This window comes from Mus pahari, chromosome 14 (assembly GCF_900095145.1).
Source record: "Mus pahari chromosome 14, PAHARI_EIJ_v1.1, whole genome shotgun sequence".
Taxonomy (NCBI): domain Eukaryota; kingdom Metazoa; phylum Chordata; class Mammalia; order Rodentia; family Muridae; genus Mus; species Mus pahari.
This window is the reverse complement of record NC_034603.1, coordinates 39,927,881-39,955,196: the sequence shown is the minus strand read 5'-3', so window position 1 is coordinate 39,955,196 and position 27,316 is coordinate 39,927,881. Positions and strand designations below refer to the sequence as shown.

Below are 27,316 nucleotides of genomic sequence, written 5' to 3'. Positions count from 1 at the left end.
CCCAGGCCAGGGCTCTGCCACACACCCACACCCAGCCCTGAGATTCAGGTTTGGTCTTGCTTTATTATATTTTTATTCCGAGTCAGAATCTAATGTATCTCAAGTTGGCCTTGAACTTAACAGGTGGTGGAGGATGACCTGGAACTTCTGATCCTCCTGCCTCTACCTAATTGGCATCACAGCCCGGGCCTCACACATGCTAGGCAAGCACCCTGCCAGCTGTTTTCATTTGTGGAAGGAGAGCACCAACTCTAGAAACTGGTCTTCTGACCTCTACACTGTGCTTGCAGCACACAGGCATGTGCATATTCACATACACGGACTAAAACTGTGTCAATAGAAAAAGTACGAGGCAGACAGTGAAGTAAGAGGTGTCCCTGTAAAATGTTTCCTGCCTTTCTCTCTCTCTGTCTCTCTCCCTCCCTCCCTCCCTCCCTCCCTCCTTCCCTCCTTCCCTCCCTCCTTCCCTCCCTTCCTCTCTCCCTCCCTCCCTTCCTTCCTTTCTTCCCTTTTTTGTTTGTTTGTTTGTTGAGACAGGGTCTCACTATATAGCCATAGTTGGCCTGGAACTCATGGAGATCTGTTTACCTCTGACTCTGCAGAGCTGGGATTAAAGCCATGTGCCACCATACCCCACTGTCTATGCACTGTCTTAACTCTTGATTGTATAGTGTCTCTGCATATAAATGGGGACAGCTTTCGAAGTCAGCCTAGAAAACATGCATACTTCAGAGAGGATGCTCAGAATGTGGGAGGGGGCTTTGAGGTAAGGAAAAGAGGGTGCCCAGACTGGTGGGAGATGCCAGGCTGCCAGAAAGCACAATAGACCCTATTCTACCCAACCATGCTCATCTTGGGCAAAAGCAAAATGACTAACAGTTTGTTGGGTCTCCACAGTCCCCCGGGTTCCTCCATTCTTGTGTCCCTGCCCAGGACAAGAACAGTAGGAGCTTGAAACCATGGAGGAACCCAGAGCAGAAGAGCCAGAGAGGCAAGCCTTACCTGAGGCAGGTGGACCGGAGCCACAATGTGTGTAGATAGCACAATACACATTGATAAAGCCCCATCTGTTACACAATCTATTTACATAATCTGATAGTGAGTTCTGCCCTGGCTGATAGTGCTGTATTAGTAAGCACCCTCCACTACTTATGTACTGTCTCTTCAGTACCTTATCATCTACAACTACATTTGATTCTCTGCATTCTGAAGAGAATAATAATAAATAAGCAGGGTGTGTGTGTGTGTGTGTGTGTGAGAGAGAGAGAGAGAGACAGAGAGAGACAGAGACAGAGACAGAGAGAGAGACAGAGAGGGAGATGAGGCAGGCCTGGGGAAAGTGATGTCAGATATCAGAACACCTAGATGTACTGGTTCTAGCACTGTACTGCTGGGCACTTCCAGGAGTGCACAGTAGAAAGCCAATGTTGCCGGGACTTTGAGATTTTTTTTACCCAGCACCAGACATAATTGGAAAACAGCAGGACTTGCCTGGGGCCAATGTTAACAGTCTGGACCTTAAACAAATGCAAAGCACAGGCCCACCTGCAGAAAAACGTGAGGGGGTAAAACTGTGGGTGTCATTCCATGGGCAGGGAAGAGGGGTTCCTGGCACAGCCAAATGGACAACTGCATGAACTAAACTCTCTCTCTACCATACTTCAGTTTATGTCTGCTGCATCCCTCCACCCCGCCACCCCCCACTCCACCCCGCCACCCCCCACTCCACCCCGCCACCCCCCACTCCACCCCTGTCTCCCCGAATACCCTCTTGTTTTGAAAAGCTCACCCATCACCTCTTGAGATCTCCTCTCCAAAATCTTATCTACCAGCACCACTCACTCAGTAAGATGGAAGACCACTGATGTGGGGAAAAAAAGACTCCCAGTTCCTGAAGTCAAATCCTGACAGGGCACGGGTGAGATGGGTCATCTAGTACTGGGTGCTTGCCAGGTAAGCTGGGTGACCTCGGTGTGATCCTTGGACCCTGCAGGGTGGTGGAAGGAGAGAACTGGCTCCACATGCTCGCCGTGGGGGGTGTGGCGTATGCCATGACAATAAAAAATATTCATGTGAAGCATTTTACACTTACTTTATTTCATGAGTGTGAGTGTTTTGTTTGCACGTGTGTATGTGTACTATGTGCATTTGTGGTGCTCACAAAGATCAGAAGAGGGCATCAGATTCACTGGAACTGGAGTTATAGTTATGAGCCATTATATGAGTGCTGGGGACCTAACCTGGGTCTCTGGTTAGTTTTATAGTTATATAGCATATAATATATGTTTATTATATATTGTATATGTTTATTATATATAGATACAAGATGACAAGATTCAGCTCAACAGGTCTGTCTTCCTTCCCTTTCTTCCTTCTTCCTCCCTCCCTTCCTTCCTTCCTCCTCCTTTCTTTCCAGCTGTCCTTAAAATCTTAGGATGGTAGCCACATTTGGTCAGTTCAACAAACTCAGCAGGTTGTCCCCAGCATCTTTTGAACACACCAGGTATGCATGTAGCTTCTAGTGTCTGCAGCCCTCTCTGGTGGGAACAGTGTGAAGGAAGCCACTAATCAGAAAGTACATTTGGCTTCTCTCTGAGGTGGGGTCTGGCTTTGCCTGCAATCCTCACACACCGGGATCTCGGCATTGATATTAAAAGAATCTGCTTCTTCAGGAGCCTCTGGGTACCCAAGGCCTTCCTTATGGTATCTGCCTTGAGGGTAAGGCCATGGACGCCCACATAACTAGGGAGATGGCCCTCACCATAGAAATGAGGACAGGCATGGCTCTATCCTTCTTGGGATGAAGGCAGACACACACAGTCAATAAGTCCTAGCTGTCAGGAAGGAGAGGAAGGAAGGACACGAGGATAGGATGCTCCACACTGTGTTCCGGACTCCAGGCAGAACTAGGGCAGCCTAGAGTGAGAGATGAGGATGAGAACAGGCTGGCTACTCCAGAGCTGTCCCAGGAGTCCCTAAGAGCAACTCAGTGTGGAGCTGTTCTGTGACTGACTGAGGCAGTTCCCATTGCATGAATGGCAATTGAGGGATCTGAAAGTATGGGGAGTAGTAAAGAGAAGCTGACAAGGGCTAAAGCCAGCCAGAAGACCCCTGAAGGAAGGGATCTGCCAAGGGTAATGATGCACAACACAAGCTGGGCGCTTGGGAGAGACATGAAGGAAGGGTACCAGGCCTCAGATGCCTTGCCCAACCTTGCTCGTCTCATCTTGGCTATAGCTCAGAGTCCCAGCTGCAAAGACCATTGTGAGTTGCTGTGAACCTGCCACACAGCCCCCTGCTTCCTGGTCATGTATACTTTTCAAACAGGCATGATGGGGCCCCAAGGCTACCACCTAATAGAGTCTGTTCTAGGGTGACAGAGACACAGTGGCTCTGTTGAGTGACTGTGTTGTTTTTGAGAGTTGCCATTGGAGAGTTGAGCAGACGCTGTAGCCAAGTCCAGATGGTGTGGTAAGGCCCAACTCTATCAGCCTTTACAACCAAGTCCAGAAAGAAAATGAGTTGGACCCTGCCTGGCTGGCTTTCCTCGTGATTACGCTGGCTCTCAGCTCTTGCTTATTCCAAAGGCTTGAATACCATTTCTCCAGGACTAGTAGTCAAGCCTAGGGTCTGGCTAGTGGAGGGATCATCCCGACACCAGCACCCCCCTGCCCACCTACCTGGACCACATCTGTGCCTAAGCCTAGTCTGGCCCCAGTTCCCTCTCTCCAGTTATCCAGGTTTTAATATTTGCCTGGGCTGGCTGCAAAGTGGTTGGCCACTATCATGGCAGAAGCACTGTGAACCCAGAGAAGGAAGCCCAGACACAGTCACAGTCTCATTAGGAGCTGGAGGCCTAGGAGACACCACAGGCTCCAACTCCTCCCTCCACCAGGCAGGGAGGTCAGCTGCTGCAAATTGCTAGTTATTCTTTTCTTCAATTAAGGACGATTCTTCTGATACAGGAAGTTAACTCCCACCAGCTAATCTAACAGCCTTGAGTCCCGATGTGTCTGCTCTGTCTGAAGGCAGGCCGAAGCTGCCTTGACAGTCCCTCCAGGTCTGTGCACAGAAGCTGCCGGAGAGGCCAGGCTGTGCAAGCCCTACTGGACTCCATGCCCACGTCTCAGGGGAGCCTCATACCGGCTGGGGTTGCCGAGAAGGCTTAGAGAGGGAGTCAGGTAGCTTGCTTACAGAATGGGAAGGGTAGACTGTGAGATGCTTTGCAAGTACCTATCTGCCTGGCACCTCACCTGTGTGGCTCACCCACCACTTCCCAAGGTCAGCAGTCTAGGATTTGGGATGAACAGACTCAGAGAGGAGAGTCTTAGGGGCTCCGATCACCAGTAAGCAGATATGTTTTCCTGGGTCTGTGTCCATGTGAATATGCACACAGATATTCATATACACATCTACTCATGTACATACATGCACACACAGAGACACAGACACACATACACAGATACACACACACAGACACACACACAGACACACACAGATACACAGACACACACACACAGACACACACACACACACACACACACACACACACAGCTATGCCAGGAAGCAGGATTGCTGTCAGCCTGTGGTCACTGTTCCTGCTGAGAACCACAACCTGGGGTGGTACTTAGGCCTAACTGTGTCCCTTCTGTGACAGGTTCATTATGCCTTTTGTAGTCAGCGGCGTCTACTGTCACTGCTTATGGGCCCACAGACCAGGTGGCCAAATGGAGACATTATACAAACTGCTAAGCTTCTGAAATTCCCAGAGCCTCAGGGAAGTGTAAGGAGACTCAGAGGGACAGAGCTCAGGCCTGAAATGGAATTCTGTAGGGCAGTGAATTTTCTTAGCCTGTTTCCTCTGCATAAAGTGGAGTGACACAATACACCCCAGAGGGTACATCCAGACTTAACAAAAGTTCACACAGAAAGCCACACACAGACTGCAGTTCCAATATGGGGGAGCGCTCCAGAGTTAGGGGTGGAAAGGGGGTACCTGTGCTTTCCCCCCCGCTAGAGGCCAGTGGCCTGGGATGGTGAACAGCTCTGGATCCGTGACTTTGGGGCTTCTGAACTTCCGTGTCTACAAGATGTGTTGTTGTCCGACTCTGGAGTCCTTGGGCCTAAAGGGTTTCTTGAGAGGTGAGACAGTCATAGCTAAAACTAAGATGGACAATCTTTGTCAAAGCATGCTGGCTAGCTGTCGTTGGGTCTGCACAGAGGACCCCAGGAAAGCCTGGTTTGGTAGATGAGGCATCAGAAAGCAGGAGCGGTCCATGAGTAGGTGATACAGACTTCCTTCCGCTGAGGCGGAAGAACATTGTTGCTGCTAGCTCTAGCTCTGTGCAAAAGTTTTGGGAAGACTCTTGCCTGAGGCTGAGCCTTTGATAGAATCAAGAGGGAGTGTAAGGCTGATTAACAGGGATAGGCTGAAGGAGTCAAAGCCCAGACATGGGTGTGTCCATAGAGGCCCCTTGTGTGCTTTGTTTCTATGGGGCAGTGGATGGGACACTTAAGTCCTGGCTGGCCCAGGGGTGGAACTGTCTAGTGCCCAGGGTGGGTGCTTGGCTGCAGACTGTGAGAGAAAAACAGGCTTCAGGGAAGGCCCAACAGTCCTCTGAGGAGCCTAGCCTTCACCCTAACCGTCAGCAGGGAGGAAGTGGCCTCGCCTGGAACTGAGCTAGAGAGAGGGCTGGTCTCTCCAGCATCCTACCTTCTAGGCCCCATCTAAAACGGCTGACCATCTCCTGTGGATCCCCTGACTGCAGTGGGCAGAAAACACAATTTAATGTCTCCGGAGGCCTGCTAATTAGAATGTCAGCACTTCTGTGAGAAAGTGTTAGGGGGACACTGCTTTCTGCCAGGCCCCCCACAAACCCTGCTCAATGTGAACTGGCAGGTGGGGTTTGCAGGTTTAACGGGTCCTTTAGTGCTAAAGGACAATAGCTTTCCTCTCTCTCGAGACTAGAGCAGATGCAAGCATCCAGCACCCCTGGAGTTGGGAGCTGATGGAGAAGTCCCCTCTCATGTCTGTGAGACTTCCTTCTAGGTTTTTCAGTCTCTTGGGTCCTGGTCTTCTTTGCTCTCTCTGTCCTCACAGACTCGAACCAGCTCCTATTTTCTTCAATTTCTCTCTCTCCCAAGGGTGTTTCTGCCCTAGGAGCGTCTCTTTCTGGTGGCCGTGTCTCAGGGTCACTGCGCCCCAGGCTCTCAGTCCATGTCTTCATCCCTGCCCGGCCCGCAGCGTTTCCGAGCCGTAATCCGGAGTCTGTCTACGTCTGTCTTTCCGCGAGGGTCGGGGTCTCAGTGGCCGCAGTCAGTGGGCTGCGTCTCCCGCCCGCTGCGGTGGCCGCGCGGCTCGGGGCGGGGGTGCGGGCCCGCGGGGGCGGTGTCGGGCGCCTTCCGTCGTCAGTCCCTCCCCGGCGGCGCGGAGGGGGGGCGGCGCGGTCGCCGCTCGGCTCCTTTAAGGGAACGGGAGGGAGCGGCGAGGCGGCGGCGGTTGCGGTGGAGGCGGCCGAGCGAGCGGGGCGGGGGCGCGGGGCGCGGCGCCCGGAGAGTCCGCTCCGGCCGAAGGCGCCCGGGCCGGGCCGGGAGCGAACAGCGCCGGCAGCACAGCGGAGCCCGCCGCCCGGGACATGGCCAAGGCGGGCAGCGCAGGTGAGCGCGGCGCGGGGCGCTCGGCGGGTGGCGGAAGGGATCGCTCGGCCCAGGTGAGCCCCCCAACCAGGTGGGCGGAGGCGCAGTGACCGAGGCGACCCGCCCGGACCCCGGGGCGTGCATAAGGGGCTCCGCGCACCCTGCGTCCTTCCCGCGCCCCCAGTCACCTCGCGGGACACCGCATCCCGCTTGCCCCGCTGCACTGGGTCAGGTCTGCGGCTCCTCAGTCCAGTCGGCAGTTCGGAGCTGTCGCTGCCCTCCGGGAGACCGGGGGAGTAGACCCCGGCACCGGAACCCAAAGGGGATGTCCCGCGGTCGCTGATCCATCCCACGCCCAACAAACCAGGACGCGCCCCCTTGTCCTGTCACTCTTTATCTTGGATACGGCAGTCCCCCGTCCCTGCCACCAGCTGGGTTAGGAGACCCAGATTACTGGTCCAGCTGATGGAGGGGTACTCTATGGCTGGGGAGCCGCCCCGCCCCCCACCTGGCCCAGAGGCAGAGCCTCAGGTGCCCGGCTAGGCGGCAGGGCCTCTGTTGGGGTCCCATGGGCTCAGCTCTCCTGCAAGCTCAGAGCTGTAGCCCAAGGTTCCCAGGGAATAGGTGTTAGTCGTCCCTTCATTCATCCAGCCAGGCGTTCATTCACCAGCATCTGCTCTGATGTCAGGCCTTGTGAGTTGGCTAGGACCTGGAGGGGACCAGGTTTAAGCCCCCCCCCACTCCCCACTCTGTGTCCTGGACCCCCCACAGTGCCCTAAAAGGCCAAGTTGAGGAAAGCCTGTGTTCATAGGGCTGGCCACAAATGGATGAGATTGGTCTCAACAGTCCTGAGCTTGGGAGCTCTGGCGTGTGAGAATCTGCCATGAACTCACACCCAGCCTGTGACGTTGGCAGGTGCCATACCATCTCCGTGGGACCTGGTGTGACCCCCACTTCTCCACCCATAGGCATGGCAAAGATGGAACGAACATGATCACCTGTCCTCACTCTAGATGTGAGTGCCATTGAACTGCCTGCGACCCTGGGACAGGTCCCAGTCCTTGGCATGGACTGGCCTTGTGACTCAGGTGCCTGCTATTACAGAGGAATCCTGTGAGGGAGAGGCTGGTTGTGTGAGACAGCATAACCACATGCATCTAAACATCCCCCTTTCCCACTTCCCTCCCCTCCCCTCCTGAGGGAGGCACAGTGAGATGACACCAGGAGGCTGGAAAAGGCTCTCTGCTCTCCTTTCTCCTGCCTTTGTCCCTCCCCACCCCTGCTCTTCATAAGATAAGAGCATGCGTCTCTGCTACCCATTCTGCACGTGCTCGTGTGTGAGCACAGGTCTGGACGCCCGGATCCAGGTCTCTTGCCAGGGCACCACAGTAGCAAGAGTAGTTAGAGAAATCTCTTCTTGACCTGTGTACCAGGTAACATACTCAAGCCCTTTACTGCCCCATGATCCCGAGAAGTAGGAAGGCACTCCCCTTCTAAAGCCCTTGGAAGCAAATAGCTCCCTCAAGATGGCTGGGAGGGTCTAGGTGAGCCTGGATGCAAGACCTAGGTTGGTTTGTTGTTTATTTGTTTTGTTTTGTTTTTTTTTGGATGCTAAGGAATCTTTCTACTCCCCTCCTCATTCTGGGAGAGGGGCGGCCCCAGGTCCTATGCATTGGGTCTTTGGGTCCCTAGCTGAGATCCATGGGGAGAGTACCCTGCAGAAGGTGAAGAAATGGCCAGGCCTCCCAAGACTGCTGCCTGGGGCTGTGCTACAACTTTTCCATGTTACAGTCTCAGTCCTTTCCCTCAGAGCCAGCCAGACTTCCCTCCTCTGTGACCACCTGCCTGGTGCCTCTGTCTCTCATTCAGCTGCCACCCCAAGGAGCTCTGCAGATGACCTTTGGCAAAAATCTGACCATGCTTCCCTTCTCAACTCTCCTGGGCAATGTGGAAGCCCGCAAACATCCCTTTTCTTCTTTAGCTGCCTTAAACCCAATGGCTTAAGGATGCACAGTATGGAGGAACGTCTGGTCTCTCTCACCAAGCACATTTATGTTGAATTATATAGTTTAAGTTTCTCTACAGAGGTGGCCAAGTGCTTCTATTCATAGCTGGGAAAACCGAGGCCCAAGAGAGAGAGATGGCAGTTCAGTACCATACACAGACTAAAAGGCAGAAGGATCAGCCCTCCGCCCTGAGAGGTGAGAGGAGGCTAAAGGGAGGTTGGAGGAAACCTTGCCTGCAAGTGAGGGGGTCTGCTTCCTGATTTGTGTGGGATTTCCTCTGAAAACTGGCCAGTGGTCCAGCTGTTAAAGGAGGAGATGGGCTTTGGGTCCTGGGGCTGTTGTACCCGACGTCAGGCTGTACACTGTACAGTTCCACCATCACGTCGTCGTGGTGAATAGTGGTGCTGGAGCGACACGGTGAACATCCTGAGCAGCCAGCCAAGGCTACAGCAGCTGTGCCAGGAAGGCAGTTCAAGGACTTTCATGTAGCTCGGAGAATCCAGGCACAAGAGAAAATGTAATCAGATCCCAGACAGGATGAGATTCATTTGCAGAAAGTGGATCCAACTTGATTATTACCAGCCTTCAAGCTTTGGGACAATCTCTGCCACACAGAAATCAGAAGAGTTGACCGTCCCTACACTTGGAAAGGAAGAACGCTCCCTTGGTCTTGCTCTGTGGACAAGAGAAGACAGGATGAAAACCAGAGGAGGCAGGGAGGAGAACAGGACTGGAATTCTATCAAGGAAACGATAATTCTCTGCATAGAGCCACCCATGGCCAGAGGAAGCAGCAGGTCGGAGCAGCAAAGGCCGGGTCCTCTAGCTGGATCTTTAAGGCTAGCAGAGTTTAGACAGAATGGTGGCAAGGGCCAGGCTGCCTAGTTCTGCAGAAGCTTAAGCAAAGCCTGGGAATCTGGATAAAGGGGAGATGAGGAACTGCTACAAAAAAAATCCAGCTGGGCTGGGGTGCCAGGTTCCTAGAGGCTTGGTACAGAGGTCAGAAGGAAACTCCAGAGAGAGCACCGGGGCCAGAAGAGAGGTGGTAAGGCTTGTGCCTTTGGATAAATCCCTCTGGCACAATGTGAGGGCTCTGGAGGCTGGAGGGCTGCCAGCATGGGAACTGCCTCTGTTGGGAAGGGCTTGCTCTGCCTCTGCCAGCAGCCCTGCCCCTCCCTTCCTGTGAACCTTGCAATGGCCCTTCTCTCTGTCCCCCAGCGGGACAGTAGGGTGGGTTTGTCCCCAGCCAAGTGCAAGTGGGAGACCTGGATCCTTAGTTGGGCCAGGCAGAAATGCAGCAGCCAATCGAGTTTGTAGAGCACTAGGAGAAGGGCAGGAATGTTTGGCGAGCCCAGAAACCATGCCACAGGGCTGGGCAGGAATTCTAGGCTGGAGGAACCAGTTTATGCCATTTCCAGGTGTTGGCCTCTGCTCTCCAGAGGAGGAACTGGCTGAGGGGGACAGAAAGCCTAGTCACCAACAGCAGTTAAAAAAACAAAACAAAACAAAAAACCAATCTGATGTGTGGGGGCTGGGCAGGGACTCATTTGCAGATCCTCAGGTTCAAAGCCTTGATGGATCAATTAGCAAGGGGGACACAGAGGCCTAGGTGTGTGCTCAAGGTCACAGGAAATGGTAACAGCGGGCATGAGTGCTCTAGGAGGCAGCCCTGCTCCCTCTGGCAGGGACCAGGGATCTGTGGCCCAGGAAAGAAAACAACCAGAAGTTAGGGGAAGGGACCAGGGCTTGGATTCTCTGCACTTTGGAAAGATACCAGAAGAATTGAGACACATGGAGAAACTCCCAGGCCTAGGGAACCAGGATAATGTCCCTGAATATCTTGGGAAGGCCACCACCTCTGCAAGGGGACAGCAGTCCCCCTTTGCAATGTCAGACTTCCTCAGACTCTGCCTCCAGGAAGCCCTCCAGGACTTGCCGAGGTCAGGCAACACATAGGTTCACAGCGGCTGACACACAGACTGCACTTTGAGACCCTTCCCAACCTCTTGGTCCTGGCCCTGCTTTTAGCATATGACCATGGGCCTGGAGCTCCTCACTCCCACTGGAGACTCCTGCGCCTTGGTCTGCAGAAAGGAGGCCAGGACCAGGGGTTTGCAACTGGCATTGCTTTATAGAAGCCCTCAGGATTATTTTCCCTGACAGCACCTCTTTGCAGGGGTGGGAGTCAGGTTAGGAAGGGTACGGACAGAGGGATGGATACACATACAACCACAGTGTTGTTCCTATTTCATAGATGGGGACACTCCACTCCAGAAAGGTTGAGTATCTGGTTCTAGATTCACTGGTGGACTTGGAGGCAGACTGGAACTAGCAAGTAGGGCTCCTCCATTCCTGGCTAACTTGGCCTGGGTTGACCTTGAGCTGCCCCCTCTGAGACAGCTTTTGCATCTGTAAGAAGGAATGGGGGAAGGAAAGTGTGGGTTCAGGAGGGATTGGAAGTTCTACACAGCTCTAGCTTAGCTTTTTTTCTTTTCTCTACCCACCCTTTCCCTGGGGTCTGTCTATCTTTGCTGCTCTGGAAAAGGGCCTCGCCTCTCACCTCGTGTGGATGGGATTGGAAGAGTGGAGGCCTAAGGGACCCTGGGGAATCAAGGACTTTCACAGCCTAAGTCTTCTAGGGGGTCTCAGACTGGCTTGTCACCAGGGCCTCACGGAAGGGTGTGGCCGGCCGCCTGGTGCCCCTAGAGAGAGATTAGGGGTGGAGGTGTGGGGTGGGGGCTGGTAGAAGAGAATGCATAGCAAATAAGTTTGGAAATCAAATGAGATCTGAGCTCCCCACCCACTCCCTCAAATCTCTCTATTCGCTCTCTTTTAAAATTCTTGTTTTCTAAAGAGAAAGAAATGCTAAATTGCACCCCCTTTCCCAAGGAATGGGAGCCTTAGTGAGTCACTCCGGAGGTAAATGCCACCTCCAAGGTCCCACGTGTGCCTGTGGAGGCCTGCACAGCTGTGTGGTCACGGCCCCCAACTAGGGTACACATGTGGGTAGGGTGACAACCTCCTGCCTGTCTTGGCTCGGGGCGGGGGGGGGGGCGAGGGGAGCGAGGGAGCTGAGTCCCTGCAGGGGAACCTAGTCAGTTGGCCTGCTTCCTGCAGTATAACCCAAATGGGACCAGGCTTTGAGCCAGTGTGACAATCAGCATTCAGTTAGAGGCTGGTGAGGTGTGTTTGGTGGCATGGTGGGGCTGGAGTGGGTTGCAGTATGGGTGCATTCGAGGCGCCAGGGGATGAGAGATCAGCCCATGTAGCTGGCTGTGGGAGGCTGCTGGGGGGGGGGGTTGTCTCATGGTATCAAGCTCGCCTAGGGGAGGTCGAGTGTTGGGGTGGGCGGGGCCAGTGAGGAGGTGTGCCACCTCCCCGTGACCCATTATTCTGGAGGGAGGAGAAGTAGTCCTTCTGTTGGCTGGGGATGCCAAACAAGGGTTGAAAGCAAAAATAGAAACTCACTGGGCCCATCTGGGAGGGGCGCTGAGTTCTGGTGGCTAGAGAGTCCTCCTCTGAGCCCGTTGTTGCTGACGCTGTGTTTGTTCAGCTCTGGGTATTTACAGAGTACGTCACTGCCCTCCTGCCCTCCTCAGGGATAGACTTAGGTCTGCAGACTTTGTGACCGGGAGCTTAAGGTGGGCCAGCAGCTGGACGGCTCTGAGAATGCTTTAGGAGCTGTCTTCATGCCTGTGTTGGTTACACGTTTGACCTTTCCTGGATTGTTTTCAGATTGGTCCCCAGTGCCATCCTCCTGGATCAGAACTCCCCTTGTCTCTGCTGTGGCTTCCCCTCATGAGCCTGGTCTGAGCTAAGCAATTCTGGAGTCAGCCCTGGTAGCATAGAGAGCTATTTTCAGCCTCCTGTTAGGACCTGGTGTAGGGAATGTGTTTATCTTTGCGGCGTTTTGTTTCCTTCTTGTGTATTATAATCTGGGGCAGGGATGGCAGCATTATCCAGCCTGCTGTCAGGGCTTCCCTGTCTCACTGGCAGATCCTGGCACGGTGATTTGGCACCAGATCGAGGGGCCTGAGGGCAGAGATCACCTTGAGGTTCATCTTTGACAATCTGGGAGTTGCAGGTGGAATGGGGCATCGATGTGAGGTCACATTGGCCATTGCTGGGGTGTGGCAGAGAGCTGGTCTCTCTTGCCGTGTGCTTGCTGCTAATGACAGCCTTTGATGGAGTGTCTGGCTCTGCCCTGGCCTCCTTGTCCGCTGGCTTGGTGCATGGATGTCAAATTCTTACTCTCTGGTTCCCCACAAAGGGGTCCTTGTATGGTTAGGGAGGATGCCATCTGCTGTCTTCATGCTCCAGGCTGTCCCATGTCCTCCCACCCGTGGGACAGTGGCAAGTGCTATGGAGGGTTTCCTGTGGGTTAGAGGAGACAGCGTCTGCCTTCTGGAGCAGGAATCTGGCGGGACATAGGGGGGACATCTGGGCCTTGGGGAAACTGTTCCAAAGAATTCAGAACTGTTGGGAGCCTAATTGGCAGAGCAAATGAAAGTACAATAGATAGCCAAAGCTATTAATCACTCATTATCTCCTAAATAAGGTAATTAAGGGGTATTTAAGTGGCATATTTATAAGATACCAGCAGGTCTTCAAAAGCACATCATCCCCAAAGCAAATGGTCTGGCCAACTAGACCAGGCACAGAGACCAAAGTTTTCGTCCTCTCATTCTTCCCACCCTCCCCCTTCCTCCTGAACTTTAGGGATCCCAAGCCCCTCTGCAGGGACATACCTGCACTGTGGGGAGGTGATAGGTCACAGAAACCCCTGCAGTTATAAAATGCAGTACAGCATCCAGAGTGTGCTGCCAAAATATTCTTTGGGCATGTCCAGCCCTAAAATGGTGGCATGGTATCGTCACTTACAAAGTTAGAGATCTCTGCTTGAGATCTATGCAATGGAGTTACAAGATAAAAATCTCCTAATACATTTACAATTTTGTGTTAGAGCATAATCATAGCTCTCAACTGGCCACTTGTGGTCTGTAGGCCACAGGTTGGATATGCCTATAAATTATTTGATATGGTCCTGGGTCTAGACTGGGTGCCATGGCCTGAGTTTCTCCTGTGTCTGCGATTGTCACTTGTCTGACTGGATTAACACTGGGGATGCAGTCATGGTCTAGTTTGAGGCTGGTCTGTGTTAATGACTGAGGTCAAGGTTTAGACCATGGTTGGTTTAAGGACCTCAGTTGCTGTCAGGATGACTCTGTATCTTGAGGGTTCAGCTCCATTCCTTGAGCATGAGCCCCATGGACTGGGTCTAGTTGGTTGCCCTGAAAGCAGTTCCCTCCTTGGGTTCTTCAGGATGCTGGCTTCCGTTCCTGGGTACCATAGCCGTCAGTCCCTTTGGGGTTCCTGGCAGTCCCCTGAAAGAGATCAGCACACAGCTCATCAGTGGCACATCTAGCATTTTAGGAGATAGTTAGGACTGTTTCTATAGCAACCAACCCCCGACCAGCACTGGTTTCCTTCAATAATGCCTTTTTCTGGAAGCAGCTTCTCCTGGCCTCTCATCCCTCCCTGGGTGGCCGCACAGCCCCTTCAAGGCCATGCATGAGTTGGTTGGCTCTGGATTGCATGGTCCCCATTCTTGCCCCGACCCACAAAGGGCACCCGAGGCCACACCTTGGTTTGTGCTCTCCAGAGGACAGCCTTCTTCGGGCCCTTCCTGTGCTGTTCCATGTGGAGTCCCAAGAGAACGCTTACCATGCAGCCCTGTGCAGCAAGAGGTGATGGTCCTGGAGAGGGTTCATGCTAGGCGTCTGCTGTGGGGGAACCTGTAGTCCAGAGGGCAGGATGACAGAGGTGCAGACATTAGCTGCCATGGGATGCTGGTGAGAAGTCAGGCACCAGTCTGGCCTGGGAACAGGGAAGCCCACCCCCCCCCCATCTAGCAGGAATGGGGTGGAGAATGGAGGACCCAGAAAAGGCCCGGAGGAAGAGGGAGACACATGGAAGGTTCTGGCTGGGGCCAGATGGTGGGAGGACGGGCTGGAAGCAAATGGAATGAGGGGAGGAGGAGAGAGGAGCAGCTCCCATTCCAGGGGCCCCAGGAGAGTGGCCTGCACTTAAAAGTTTCCACTTAAGAAATAAGCAAAGAAAGGCCCTTTGGATAATCACGGCTTCTTATTTCACTTAACATACTCCTTTACTTATTCATTTTTCATCTTATTTAGAAAATGTGTGCATGTGTGTGTATGTCTGTGTGTCTGTATGTATATGTCTGTGTGTATGTGTGTGTGTGTCTGTCTGTGTTCGAATGTGTGTGCGTGTGCATGTATGTGTGTCTGTTCATGCATGTGTGTGCATGTGTGTGTCTATATGCATGCATGCATGTGTTAATGTGTGTGTATGTGTGTTTGACATGTATAGAGATCAAAGGACGATTTGCAGGATCTGGTTCTCTCATTCCACTATGTAGGTCCTGAAGCTCAAACAAGAGTCATCAGACTTACACAGTTAAACCAAGCCATCTTGACAGTCCCTTAACAAACCCACGTATGGCAGCAAAGGAGACTGGGTACTGTGCTGCACCTTTCTCAAGTGAATGAATATTCATTTATTGCCTTTATTACTTGTGATGTAGGTATGGCCATTATCTCTGCTTTACAGAGGCATAACTGAGGCACAGAGTAATTGGTAAATACCTAAGCTGGGAATCAGGCCGATGGAAGTGGGCAGGTTCCCTGGAGGGGGAGGAAGTTAGCAGAGAAAGAAGAGGATGGGAGGAAGAGGAGGAGGAAGAGGAGAAGGAAGAGGAGGAGGAGGAGAAGGAGGAAGAGGAGGAAGAGGTAGAGGAAATGGTAGCAGAACCAGTGGTAAAGAGGCAGCTTCCTTGGAGTTAGTCACCCATCAGTCTGTGAAACCTCCCCAGGCCATACTCCACATGCTGCCTCTTGACTTTGAGGCCCCAGAGCTGTAGTGAAGATCAGTGATGTGTTTCTAAGAGTGTGTGTGTGTGTGTGTGTGTTTCCAGGCCGGATCATTTCAGACACACTGATAGCCAGGAATTAGACCATAGCACTGGATTATAGAGCCTACCCATCTCTGTGAGTATGGTGGTGGGGATGGGTGGGTGTCTAAGCCTTGTAATGTCACCTCCCTGCCACCTTCTCTGCTCACTCACTGGTGTCCAGTTATCAGTGCCACCAGGACAGTTTCAGTTGCAGTGGGGTAATGGCCACAGCCAGGCAGGCAGGTGTGGGTATTGACAGGCCCAGGGCTGTAACCTGGGCCATGTTCAAAGGCACTTACTTCCCCCTGGGATCTGGGAATCATGCATGTTATTCTGGTACCCTAACAAATGCCCATGATCCTACCCTTATTCTGACATACTGAGTTACTGGGGAGTTCTGTGTCCCCTTTGCCTGGAGATGGCTGTCACTGTGGCCATGCCTTTCCTGGCCCCACTCTACCTCAGCTCACTTCTTCCTTTGAAGTTCAGCTTGGTGCTCCTCCCCAGGAAGGAGCACTAGGTCTCTTCTTGGGGCGTGGTCCACTCCTGTGTGACCCCGCCTGCCCAGAGACTACTTATATGGAATCTGGCCCAAGGACAAGCACCTTGCCCTGTGTTATGTGCAGGACAGAGCAGGGCTGAGCCCTGAGCCAGAACTCCCAAAGGCCAGGATGGTTCCAGTTCCTCTCTCTTCTCCCCCTTCCTCCCCCCAAGCACCATCTGGTCTAAGATCTGTCCCAGGAAGCATTGGCCTATGCTTCTGTCTCCTTCCTGTGAGGTGGCTCCCCCCTGGACAGGGCTGCTAAGTACAAGGCAGTGTATCCTGAAAGAGGGGCTTAGGCAGGGCTGACCTGAGGTCCTTAGGACAGACCAGAAGGCTCCTGTCTGGCTGCGTGTTTGCCTTTCTGTCTATTATAGATATGGAGCCTGAGATGGAGCCAGTGATCTGAGCGGGTGTCTGGCTTCACTCATGTAGGAGAAACCCTGTCACAAGTTCTAGAAGACCACACTGGGCCTTCGGTAAGGGGCTGATGGGTCTGGAGGCAGATTGGAGATGGCTGGAACAGCACCCCCTGCCCCCCCGCAGGGCCAGCTCCGGGCTGGGAAGGAACAGTACCTTCTCTATTGGCAGTGCTTAGGTAGTCTTTTCTTGATGCTCATTTTGGGGTTTAGGTAATTGTGGCCCTCAGACAGAGACAAGCCGAGCCTTGGCAGGCGTAAGCCTGAGGAGTCCCCTGGCAGCAGCTAGAAACTTCTTGGGTATTCTTTCCCTGCCTCAAGCCTTGGTTCAATGGATGACAAAGGCCCCCTCCAGGCAGTCAGCTAGAAACTCTGGTGGCTGATGTTAAATTTAAACCTTATAATGGTAAGGTAAGGGTAATGATACCCATTTTAGAGATGAGAAAAACTGAGGATCAGAGTGGTTCATTTGCTTTGAATCGTAGAGGACTGAGTGAATCCAAGTTCTCGTCACTCAAAAGGTCATGTTCCAAGCTCTGTGCAGAGCTTTTGCACACACAGACTTGGTGTGTCTGGTCTTTCTCATCGTTCAGTTCCCAGCTCGCTTGATCTCTTTTCCAAGCAGTCTCCTCCACAGATGACCTCATGGGCTTTTTTTTTCCTTCTTTGAAATATCTTTACCACCTGCTAGAAGTCAGTGTACTGGAGGGTCAATCAAAAGACTGTTCGCTCCCATCTGGAAGCCAGTTGCTTCTTTTTAGTCTATTTATTTACTTATTGATGTGCATATGTACATACACAGGCATGCACATGTATGTGTGTAGGCATGCATTTGCCATAACTTTGAGGCAGGAGATTCTCTTCTACTGTGTGGGAGTCCTAAGACCAAACGTAGGTCACCAAGCTTGATGGCAGTCACCCTTACCTGCTGAGCCATCTTGCTGGCCTTGCTGGCTACTTCTTAACATGTATGCTGTTATAGGTTTATTTTTTTACTTTTTTTTTTTTTTTAAAGACAAGATCTCTCCAGGTAGCTCTGGCTGGCCTAGAACTCACTATGTAACAAACGGATCCAGAAATGACAGAGATCTATCCACCTGCCTCAGCCTCCTGAGTACCTGGATTAAAGGTGTGCTATCACACGTTTAATTGTCACACAGGTTATTTTTATATTAGGTATATATAGCTGGAGTTCCCAGTTGCTTTTACAGAGGTTGCTTTGAGTAGACACCCAATGGGAGAGAAGGAAGACCTGGTGTCTTCTGTAAACAAACTTACAGCACACATCAAAAAAGAGTGCAGGCAATGTAGTTTAAAAGCAAGGCGGGTCATCATAAGTCAGAATGTGCAATCGGAAATAAACCCAGAGACGTATTTTGAACTCAGAGGAGGCAAAGGACTCATCAGAGAGGAGAGTTGCTGTGAGCTGCCGAAGAAAGGAGCTGCTGGGTTGGTTCAGGTGTAGAACTAGCAAGGGCCACCAAGTGCTTTTGATGAGCAAGGCTGGGTGACAGAGCCATGCATATGCCTGCCTGTTTCTCAGGTACTGATGGCACTGTTAGAAACCCTTGTGAAAGGAAGGCTTTAAAGGGACAGCTCTAAGTTGGTAGTACCTTTTCCCACCAGGGTGAGCTTTGTTCCTTAGCTGATCCAGGTGGCCTTTCAGTAGCCTCCAGAGAACTTGTGCGTGGTGGAAGTCCCATTTATTCATCCCAGCGGACAGCAGTCCTTGCAGTGCCTGTGGGAGGGGAGCTCCCTTTGATGCCCACCAGCCTGTTCATTGCTCTGTTCCAACGAGAAGAACGTGCCCCCTCTGAAAGAGCCTTCCTGTCCCCACTCCAGTGCTGTCTGGGGACCTTCAGAATGGTGCCATGATCACTGATGATATGGCTGGCACAGGGGGCTGCTGTGATGATGAACCCTCTTCTCTTTTTTTCTCAGACTGTAGCACACCCTGGAAGCAGGGGGTTGGCAGGAATGCCCATGCCTGTGCACTTGTGCATATGGTATGCGTGTGAGAGCCTCCACGTGCAGAGGCAAGTCACTCATCTCTGGCTATTCAAACTCAGGAACCCCAAAGACATCTCCAGATGGTGACGTTACCACGCAAGCTCTTACTGTTCACTGTTGCAAGCACAGGAGCTGAATAGACAAGGCTGACAGCACTTGTCTTACCATCTAAGCAAACTCTTGCTTCTTAGGAATGAAATAGTCTTGGATAGTAAGGGATGTTTGTATATCAATATGTGGTATGGATTCATATGGGCTAGAGGATAATTTTAATAACTCACATCTGCTTCTTGAGAAAACTGCATTAAGTTAATGTAAGTTTGGAACAAATTTTAAATGATTTTTTTAATTATTGTTTTCCAGATTTATTTTTATTTTCATGTGTGTGTGTGTGCGCGCGCACACAAGTGTGTACATGAGTGTAGGGCCTTTGCAGGACAAAGGAGTCAGATTCCCCCTGAGCAGGAGTTATAGGCAGTTGGGAGCCTTCTGATATGAGAATAGAAATTGGGCCCCTTGCAAGAGTAGTATGTGTTTTTAAGTTCTGATATATTTCTCTAACCCTATTGATTACAAAACTCTCTACATATATTTGAAGATGAAAAGACATTTACCATATCACAAAAATATTTAGGTACAAATCAAATTCTAGCTGTTCATTGTTAGAGTATAGGAACGCAGCGGATTCTTGTAGATTAATCTCTGTTCCTGCCATTATGTTATACACTCAGGCATTAGCTCTAGTAGATTTTCTTTCTGTAGAGTTTTGGCTTTCTGTGTAGACAATCATGTGATCTCACAATAAACACGGGATTGTTTCTTGTTTTTCAATTTATATTTTCCACTTTTCTTGCCTTATTGCACTAGCTCACAACTTCCACATACATTTGGAAAATAGTCTCGTACCCATGGTAGAAAGTCACAGTTATGGCACACCTATATTCAGACCTCCTCTCAATAAATCCAGGGCTTAAGGCCCCTGCCCTGCTGAAATTTCAAGGGGCTCCATAGAAAGTGTAGGGCAGAAATAACTGCATCTAGAGGTGATCCCACACTGATGTTTCTGTGACTTCTGCCCTTTTGTGTTGCAGAATGTTCTCTTTCATGGCTGCAAACTATAGAGCATAACCTGGGTATGTGTCTGGGAGTCTGTGCTGGGCAGGGCCGGAGGGCTGGCCTCTCCTGAAACTGTTCATGCACACTATAGGAAGCGGTGCTAGCTAGCATCCTGCAGGTTGGTGGGTAGGGTGAGCTGGGGCTGTAGCAGGTTTCCACAGACTGCATCATAAGATGCCCCCTGCCTGAAGCTGGGGAGATGTCCACCTCTCACAGTTCTTGGTACCTACTGTGTGCCAGATGGACTCCTCAGGATCCAGAGTTTCCCCCATAGGGGAGCCTCTATTAGGTTTCTCATCATACCAATGGGTAAGCGGAAGCAGAAACATTGTTGACACTAGCACCTAGGTCTTTGTGGGGATAGGATGTGAGAGTCTGAAGGCCACGGCCTCTACCTGAGGGAAGATGTACCCAGATGCATGGTGATTTCTCTGTTTTTTATTGAACGCGCCCTAACAGCAAGATGCAGCCTTATTTGAATGCCAATGAGGAGAAGGAATAAATGATGCTACTTAGCTTATGATGTACTGGCATCTAAGTCACCACCCAGTTCCGAAGTTGCTAGTGTGGGGGAAGGAGCCTCTCAGAACGGATACATTAGACCAAAATCTTGGTAGTCATATAAAATTACATATTCAGCGTCAAGACTGAGTTTCCTCTTTCCTCTGCCTCTTATCAAATTCCACTCCATAGAGATAATGTTTATAAATGGCATCTTGTGTGTGTCTCCCAAACATGTTAACAGCTTGGGAAGTATATTTATGTATTAATTACCGTTCCAAACACTTTTATCTTTGCAAGACATGATGCTAAGCTTTTCAATGCAGTTTGTTTAATCTTTGCAATAAGCTCCTAAGGCTGGCATGGGCTAGCGCCACAGCATAGATGAGGAAGCCAAAGCACAGAGAGGAGAGGCAACTTACCTGACATCACACAGCTTCTAAGAAGCAAGGCCTGAACCTGAACCAGGCCTAAGCTCTTAACCAAATGTCACACATACCCCTCAGTATGCAGGTCTATGTTATTATTATTTTTTTTTTAAAAAAAAAAAAAACAAGGTCACGAAGTGTTCTGAAACCTTCTTGTGTGTATTTTTGCTAACCATATTCCACGGGCATCTTTCCATGTCAGTGCCTAAAGCACTACTTCATCTTTGCAGCTGTTGCTGGGAATCCTCTCATACGACTGTATATGGATGTGTGTAGCTCATCTCCCGCAGACGAACACTGGGGATTCTCTTGCAGTGTAGCCATCACTGAAATACTATGACAATCAGTTCACACCTGTGTCTTTTAGAACTTCCCTGGGAAAATTACCAGGTTGTTGTTTTGTTTTTTTTTCTACCTCTTCCATTGTTTTCATTGTATAATGAGACTGCAATCTCCCTGCAGTCTCTTGCATCTCACACACCTCACTCACAGTCGCATGCATGGTGATCCCATGTGAGCCCCACAGTGCTGGGTAAGGACCAGAGGATGGGTGTGGGTACCAGCTGTGTTCTTGGCCTACCTCCCTTCGGAAGTAAGTTGGAGCAGAGTTTGGTGTAAGGGACCACACTCGGTGTCCGTGTTTCCTGCCTGCTATGGAGGTCCCCTGCACACTGCTCTCTGAGGAGACTGATATAGTAGCTGCTGCCATTGCTGAGTCTCCTGACATAAGACATAACTTCTTATCCTTTTAGCTGGAGATTGATTGTCTCCAGGGGGAAACTGAGGCTGGGATGGAAAAGGAATGGCTTTTCAGATTGCTGGTGACATAGACAGGGCACATTCTCAATCATGTCCCTCCTCACTTGGATGTGTGTGGTGCTGAGTCTTGCTGTGGCCTGCATGTGCTGCGTGTGGCTGGCCTCTCTGGTGGTGATCAGGATGTCTGGTCTTTCCACACGGCTTGCGTAGGCCAATGAAATGTGGGCAAAGCATGCCATTTCTGGGCAGGAGAGTTTAAAACCAGGCATGACTTTCCATTTCTTTGCTTCACCGGACCTTGACATCTCATTTGGAGATGGTGACATCATGAGGTGGTGGCCCCTCCCAGGGACCATGATGAAAAGATCCTTCTCTGACCCATGAAGTGGAAGTGAATCACTGTTGCTGTAAGCAGCTGAGATGATTTCTTACCACAGTTCAACTGTGGACCAATCCACCACCCACTTGGTGGAGTCTCTTAGCTACCATCCCCTACTCAGACCCTGTGGAGCTTCCTCAGAGAGAGCTTTTGTGCTTAAGTGAAAACACTGTGGTGAGGGGGATAAGTATGATTGGAGGCTACGGAGCGGGAGAACTCAGATATGGAGGATGTAGCTGACCTCTGTCTGAGGGGCCTGGGCCTGGCCCTATCATTTTGGGACACCCTCTCAGCCTTGACTGACACTCATGTTCTCTTTGTAGGTGGCCCTTCCCCGGGTGGCGGTGCCCCCTGGCACCTTCGGAATGTCCTCAGTGATTCGGTGGAGAGTTCAGATGATGAATTCTTTGATGCTAGAGGTAAGTGAGCTTCACCTCCACTCCACCGGCTGGGCGATCTTTCTAGAAGTCCTGCAAAGTGCATCACTGCCGAGGACTAGAGCGCTCTCCACCCACACTTGCAGTTTCAAACTCCATAGACAGTGGATGGGAATGGGGGCTCAGTACCCACCTGTTCACTCTTTGAAAGCTCCTAGTGTGTATATTTTCAAAGCTCCTAGTGTGTGTCAGGTACTTGGGATGCCATGGGAATACAGTGGGTCCGTTTGATGCTCTCATAAGCAGATAGTCTAGCTTGAGAGCAGACATCACAAAAGGATGCAGAAGAAACCCAGTCACGGGTGGGAGTGATGTCGTCTAGCCCAAAGTACCAGATGACATGGGAGAGAATGTAGCCAGGGTACTGACGTTGATGTGGGTGGGATACCCTTTCTGCAGAGACAAGAGGTAGGTGAGGAGAAAGAAGGGCCTTCTGGACAGATATGGCAGCAGATATGGTGGCTCTGACCTAGGAAAGACTGGAGAATGTTTCAGGCTCTGAAGGGAGACTTATGTGGTGGGGGTGGTGGGGTGGTACACCAGGGGAAAAGGAAGGATAGATGAGACTGGTCCAGGATGCCAACAGTATCGATGTGGCTTCTAAGACAGGCCTCACAGATACGGAGAGCGCCACCAGTGATACTCAGGGGAGCTGTGACAGATAGTAGGGAATCCAAATGGTACCCAGAGGGACGCCAAGAGTGGTATTTCAGGTAGAGAGAACACAGGAGCCAAGGAGTGAGTACACTAGGCAGATGCAGAGGCAGGAGGTTAGTCAATCTGGAGTTAGGAGAGAAGACAGGGTAACCGTGCTGAGCTAGGCTGGGTGGACAAAGGGATCCTGGTGCCTTCTAGCCTTTTGGGGCTCACTCTGGGACATCACCAAGATTAGGACGTTGACTTATTTGAGATGGGGCTAGTCTGCAATACTTGGTAAATAAGATCTTAAGGGCAGACAAATGGTGATAAGCAGCATGTGGACCTAGGACAGAATAGCAGGGACTAGTCTGAACATGACCTCCACTTTGGCTTCAGGCATGGTGTTCCCTTTCTGGGGTCTGAGTTTTTTTTTTTTTTTTTTTTTTATCAGCTCTGTATGTCCCCAACTGGAGAATATTCCCCAAATTTTGGGGTTCAGGGGATTTCTAGGGAAACCTGACTGGATGCCACTGGGCAGTCCTCACTTAGCCTTCCCCATTCTTGGCTCTGGGCAGAGAAGTCTCTCCCCAGTAAAGTCCCTAAACCATCCCGTTGGGGGCTCATTTCCCATCTTCTCTTGGTATCTGATTGGAGTGGCTGCCAGGGCTGCTATTCTCCATAGCAACTAGCCCACAGTGCGACAACGCAGCTTCAATATTTTGATACGCAGAAGAGTTTCGCTTCAATATTTCTGCTGTTCATCAGGGCTGTTTGTCCTTAGCTGCTGTGACGGCATGCTGCAGGAGGCAAGCATCTGTGGGTGGCACGGGGTCAGAACTGCCTTGGGCCTGTCTTCCCTGCGAGCAGCTAAGGAGCCTTCCTGCTCCCATCCCTAGGACCGTTGTGTCTCTCAGTCTCCCTCAGCTGTGTCTGTCCTCGCTTCCCCAGTCTCAGAGAACGTGGCCTTACCGTGTGTTCCCATCTCCACAGTCTGGACATCTGTCAGTTCCTCCTCCCTTTGCCTCATCATCTCCTTCTTTGCCCTCTCCATTCTTCCAGAACACTAGACTTCCCCTCAGGGTGTGGCCTCAATCCCAGATCATGTAATAGCTGGGATGTCCCTCAAGAGTGTGATCGGGTGCATGTGCGTGCATGCGTGTGCGTGTGCGATTCCTCAGGTACTATCTACTTTGATTATAGAGGCAGGGTCTTTCATTGCCCTGGTTCAGACCAATCAGTCTAGCCAGGCTAGACAAAGAGCCCCAGAGACCCACTTGCCTTCACCTCCCCAGGTCCGGGATTATAAACTACCCAGCATTTTATGTGTGTTTGGGGGATCAAACTAGGTCTTCATGTTCACACAGCAAGCGCTTTACTGGCTAAGCCTCTTTCCAGCCCCCATCCCATTTCACAAGGTGAGAGGCTCAGGCAGGGCAGGGGATTTTACTTAGGGCTGCAGACTGTAGCAGATCAGGGATAGAATCCTACTTCACTTATTCCCCTCTGCCACAAGCATTTCTTATCTGTATAGCCAGTGTGAGGCCCCGTCCTCAGTGTGGAGACTGAAGACAGGTCCCATTCCTGTCCTCATGGGGCCATGGCTTGGAAAGCAGGTGGAGAGGGAGAAGACAGCACACGAGCAAATGGCACATATTGAGAACTGCTATAAAGACCACACACAGCAAGAGACATTTCACTGCAGAGGACGTTTGAATGGCAAACAGACACACGAAAAGCTGCTCAATACTACCAGTCATCAAAGAAGGGCAAATCAAAACTGCAAAGAGGGGCTGGGAGGGTGGCTCAGCTGGTAAAGTGCTTGCCTTGCAAGCCCAGGGACCCGAGTTTGATCCCTAGCACTCCCGTGAAGACTTTAGGCTTTGTTGTAATCCCAGAACTGGGGAGGGGCACGAAGGAGTCCTCAGTGCTCATTGGCTAGCCAGTTCTAATTGATGAGCTCCTGATCCAGTGAGAGACTCTGTCTCAAGGAAATGGATGATGGTGTTCCTGAGGATGATGCTGAGGCTGTCCTCTGGTCTCCACATGCACGTGTACATACACGCGCACACTAGGAACAAAACAAAACACGACGGTAAGGATGGGTTGGTGAGAGGGCTCAGCAGGTAAGGGTTGCTTGTCATCAAGCTTGATGGCCTGAGTTTGATCCTGGGAACCAGGTGGTGGAAGTAGAGAACCAACTCCTGAGAGTTGTCCTCTGACCTCCACGTGTGTTTTGTGGTATATGAGCACCCCTCCTCCCTATACATACAAAATAAACGAGTATAAATATAAGAAGTTATCTGAACTGCAGGGATACCACTATGTACCCATTAGAATGATTCATTAAAATATCTGGCTGCAATGTGGAAGAACAGGGTCCTTTCAAACTATTCTTGGGGACAATGGACAATTTCAGAAAATTGGTGGTAGTTTCTAAAGAAGGATGGAGAATGTAGATCAATTTCCAGTCTCCCAGCATGCACAGGGGCCTAGGCTCCCGCTGCCCCTCCCCCCCCAGTCTCGTGACCCTTTTATTGCTAAGTGTTTATTCAAATGAAGCGAAATGTTATGCCAGCTTGATTTATTCTAGCCTCAATCTGAAAACATCCCAGATGAAAACTAGCGAGTGAACGGGTAGGCAGAGTCTGTTCTAGAAGAAAGGAGTGAACTGAAGCATGCGAGAGTGTGGACAACATCAGAATAAGTCACTCTGACAGAAAACAAGTCCGACCGAAGCAGAGCACGCTGGGTGACAGCCCTGACAAAAAAAACCCGAGAAAATGCCAAGCAGCCCCCAGGGACAGGGGACAGGAGCAGATCAATGGTCTCAGAGCGGGAAGGAGAGCAAAAACAACGGGAGAAAATTGGGTGTGATCACTGCCTCGCAGCATCTACAACTGTCAAAATGTTACATTTCATTCATTCATTCATTCATTCATTCCCCTCACATTTTTATTAGGAGATTTACATTTACACAATACAAGGTAATAAAAGTTGAATGGCATTAGGATCAAAATAAAAAAACGGCTAGGAACTGCCATTCTTGTGGCCCATGAAATCCAGGCATCTTCCCTTACTGAGAAGGGAAGTGCCTGTTCTCTTTGGTTCTCTCTGGTTCTAAGTACCCACCCCTCTTTCTATGAATATGCATGAGCAAGCTGAGCTTAGCCTTTGCATGGATAGTGGCTGGGGAGGTGAGGGGACTGGAGCCTGATTATATTTAGGTACACTGGCACTGGGAAGTCTGACCAAGAACAAAAGAAAGGGGCGCCTTTCTTGTCGTCACAGGTTGCCAACTTTCTGTTCTTTATCCATCTCTGTTCTCTTTTTCTTTGGTGTTCCCTGCCTTCCACAGCAACTAGGAAAAGGTGGTGCTCGGATTAATAACCCGGATTTTATAGAAGCCTAAGGCAAAGTCAGGTCTCATAGCTGATTAGGGGCTTAGACTAGATCTTCCTTCCTTGGTTGGGCTTCTGCTGTGAGCATAGGGCCCCCCCCCCCAGAGACTTCAAGTTGGGACAAGAGGAGATAATATAAAGTGGAGTCTGAGGGCTCGGGTCTTCATCATGGTAGTGCCATTGAATGGCTGCCATCTGAGCTCAGACCAGTCTCAAATCCCTGCCTGGAGTTCTCCTCTAGAAGATAATAGGGATGTAGCCATTAGCCCATGGGTGAAGGAGGAGGAGCGGAGTGGTGATTGCTGGACAGAGGAGCTATTATAGATGCAAGCCACAGCGGTCTCGTTATTGGACAACCAACTAGAAAAGGTGACAAATAACCTGGTCTTTGAGCTGGAAGCACAGGAGAGTCCCCAAGCCCTGGGAAGGAAGGCAGGCTCTCTGATAACCCTGGAGCCTGGGCTTGCAGGCCACTCCCGGGCTTTGCCTTAGAGCAGAGTCATCCTGGGTTAAGGTTAGAGTTGTACTGGTGGTGAGTGAGGCTCTGCATGGAGCTTAGCATGGGGAACAAAAAAATACCCCAGGCAGTCATCCAGATGTTCCCTCTGGGGTTCTGTGTGTGCTGTGGGGAGGCAACTCTACTGGGGAGAAGGTGCCGGGAGGCTAGGGTTGGGTCTTGTGGCCCCTTTGGTAGGAAACACTTTTAAGTGGAGCCATTTTGCATGCTGTGTACCCCCTCAGTGTGTGTGTGTGTGTGTGTGTGTGTGTGTGTGTGTGTGTGTGTGTGCAAGTGTTTTCTCTGTGCCTCACAGGGGACAAAGCCTATTGTTTCCAGAATGAAGATCTGAAGGATGAATGTGAAGAGTGGAGATAAGCCAGAATTCCAGAGGGAGGGAGAGGCAAGAGACAAAGCATTTTGGAGGGATGAGCTTGAGCAAGTGGGGAGGGAGAACAGAGAAAGGTTCCAGGAGAGATTCCAGATAGCAGAAGGAAAGGAAGCAGGAGGGAGAGAGGAAAACACACACACACACACACACACACACACACACACACACACACACACACACACACACAC

At 51.0% G+C, this 27,316-nt stretch overlaps 1 protein-coding gene across 3 annotated transcripts in view; it reads left to right on the top strand.

Annotated features, from left to right (window-relative positions):
* Positions 1–6,495: 6,495 nt before the first annotated feature.
* Positions 6,496–27,316, top strand: part of Pitpnm3 (PITPNM family member 3) — a 90,166-nt gene continuing 69,345 nt past the window's right edge. The window contains exons 1-2 of one of the 3 annotated variants that reach the window (XM_021212676.2): positions 6,496–6,657; positions 22,091–22,186. In XM_021212676.2, coding sequence (XP_021068335.1) covers positions 6,636–6,657; positions 22,091–22,186 — 118 coding nt within the window. In that variant the 5' untranslated portion in view covers positions 6,496–6,635. Of the gene's footprint in view, positions 6,658–21,990; positions 22,187–27,316 lie in introns of those variants that run through there. The other 2 variants (XM_029546396.1, XM_029546395.1) reach the window with 2 other exon arrangements.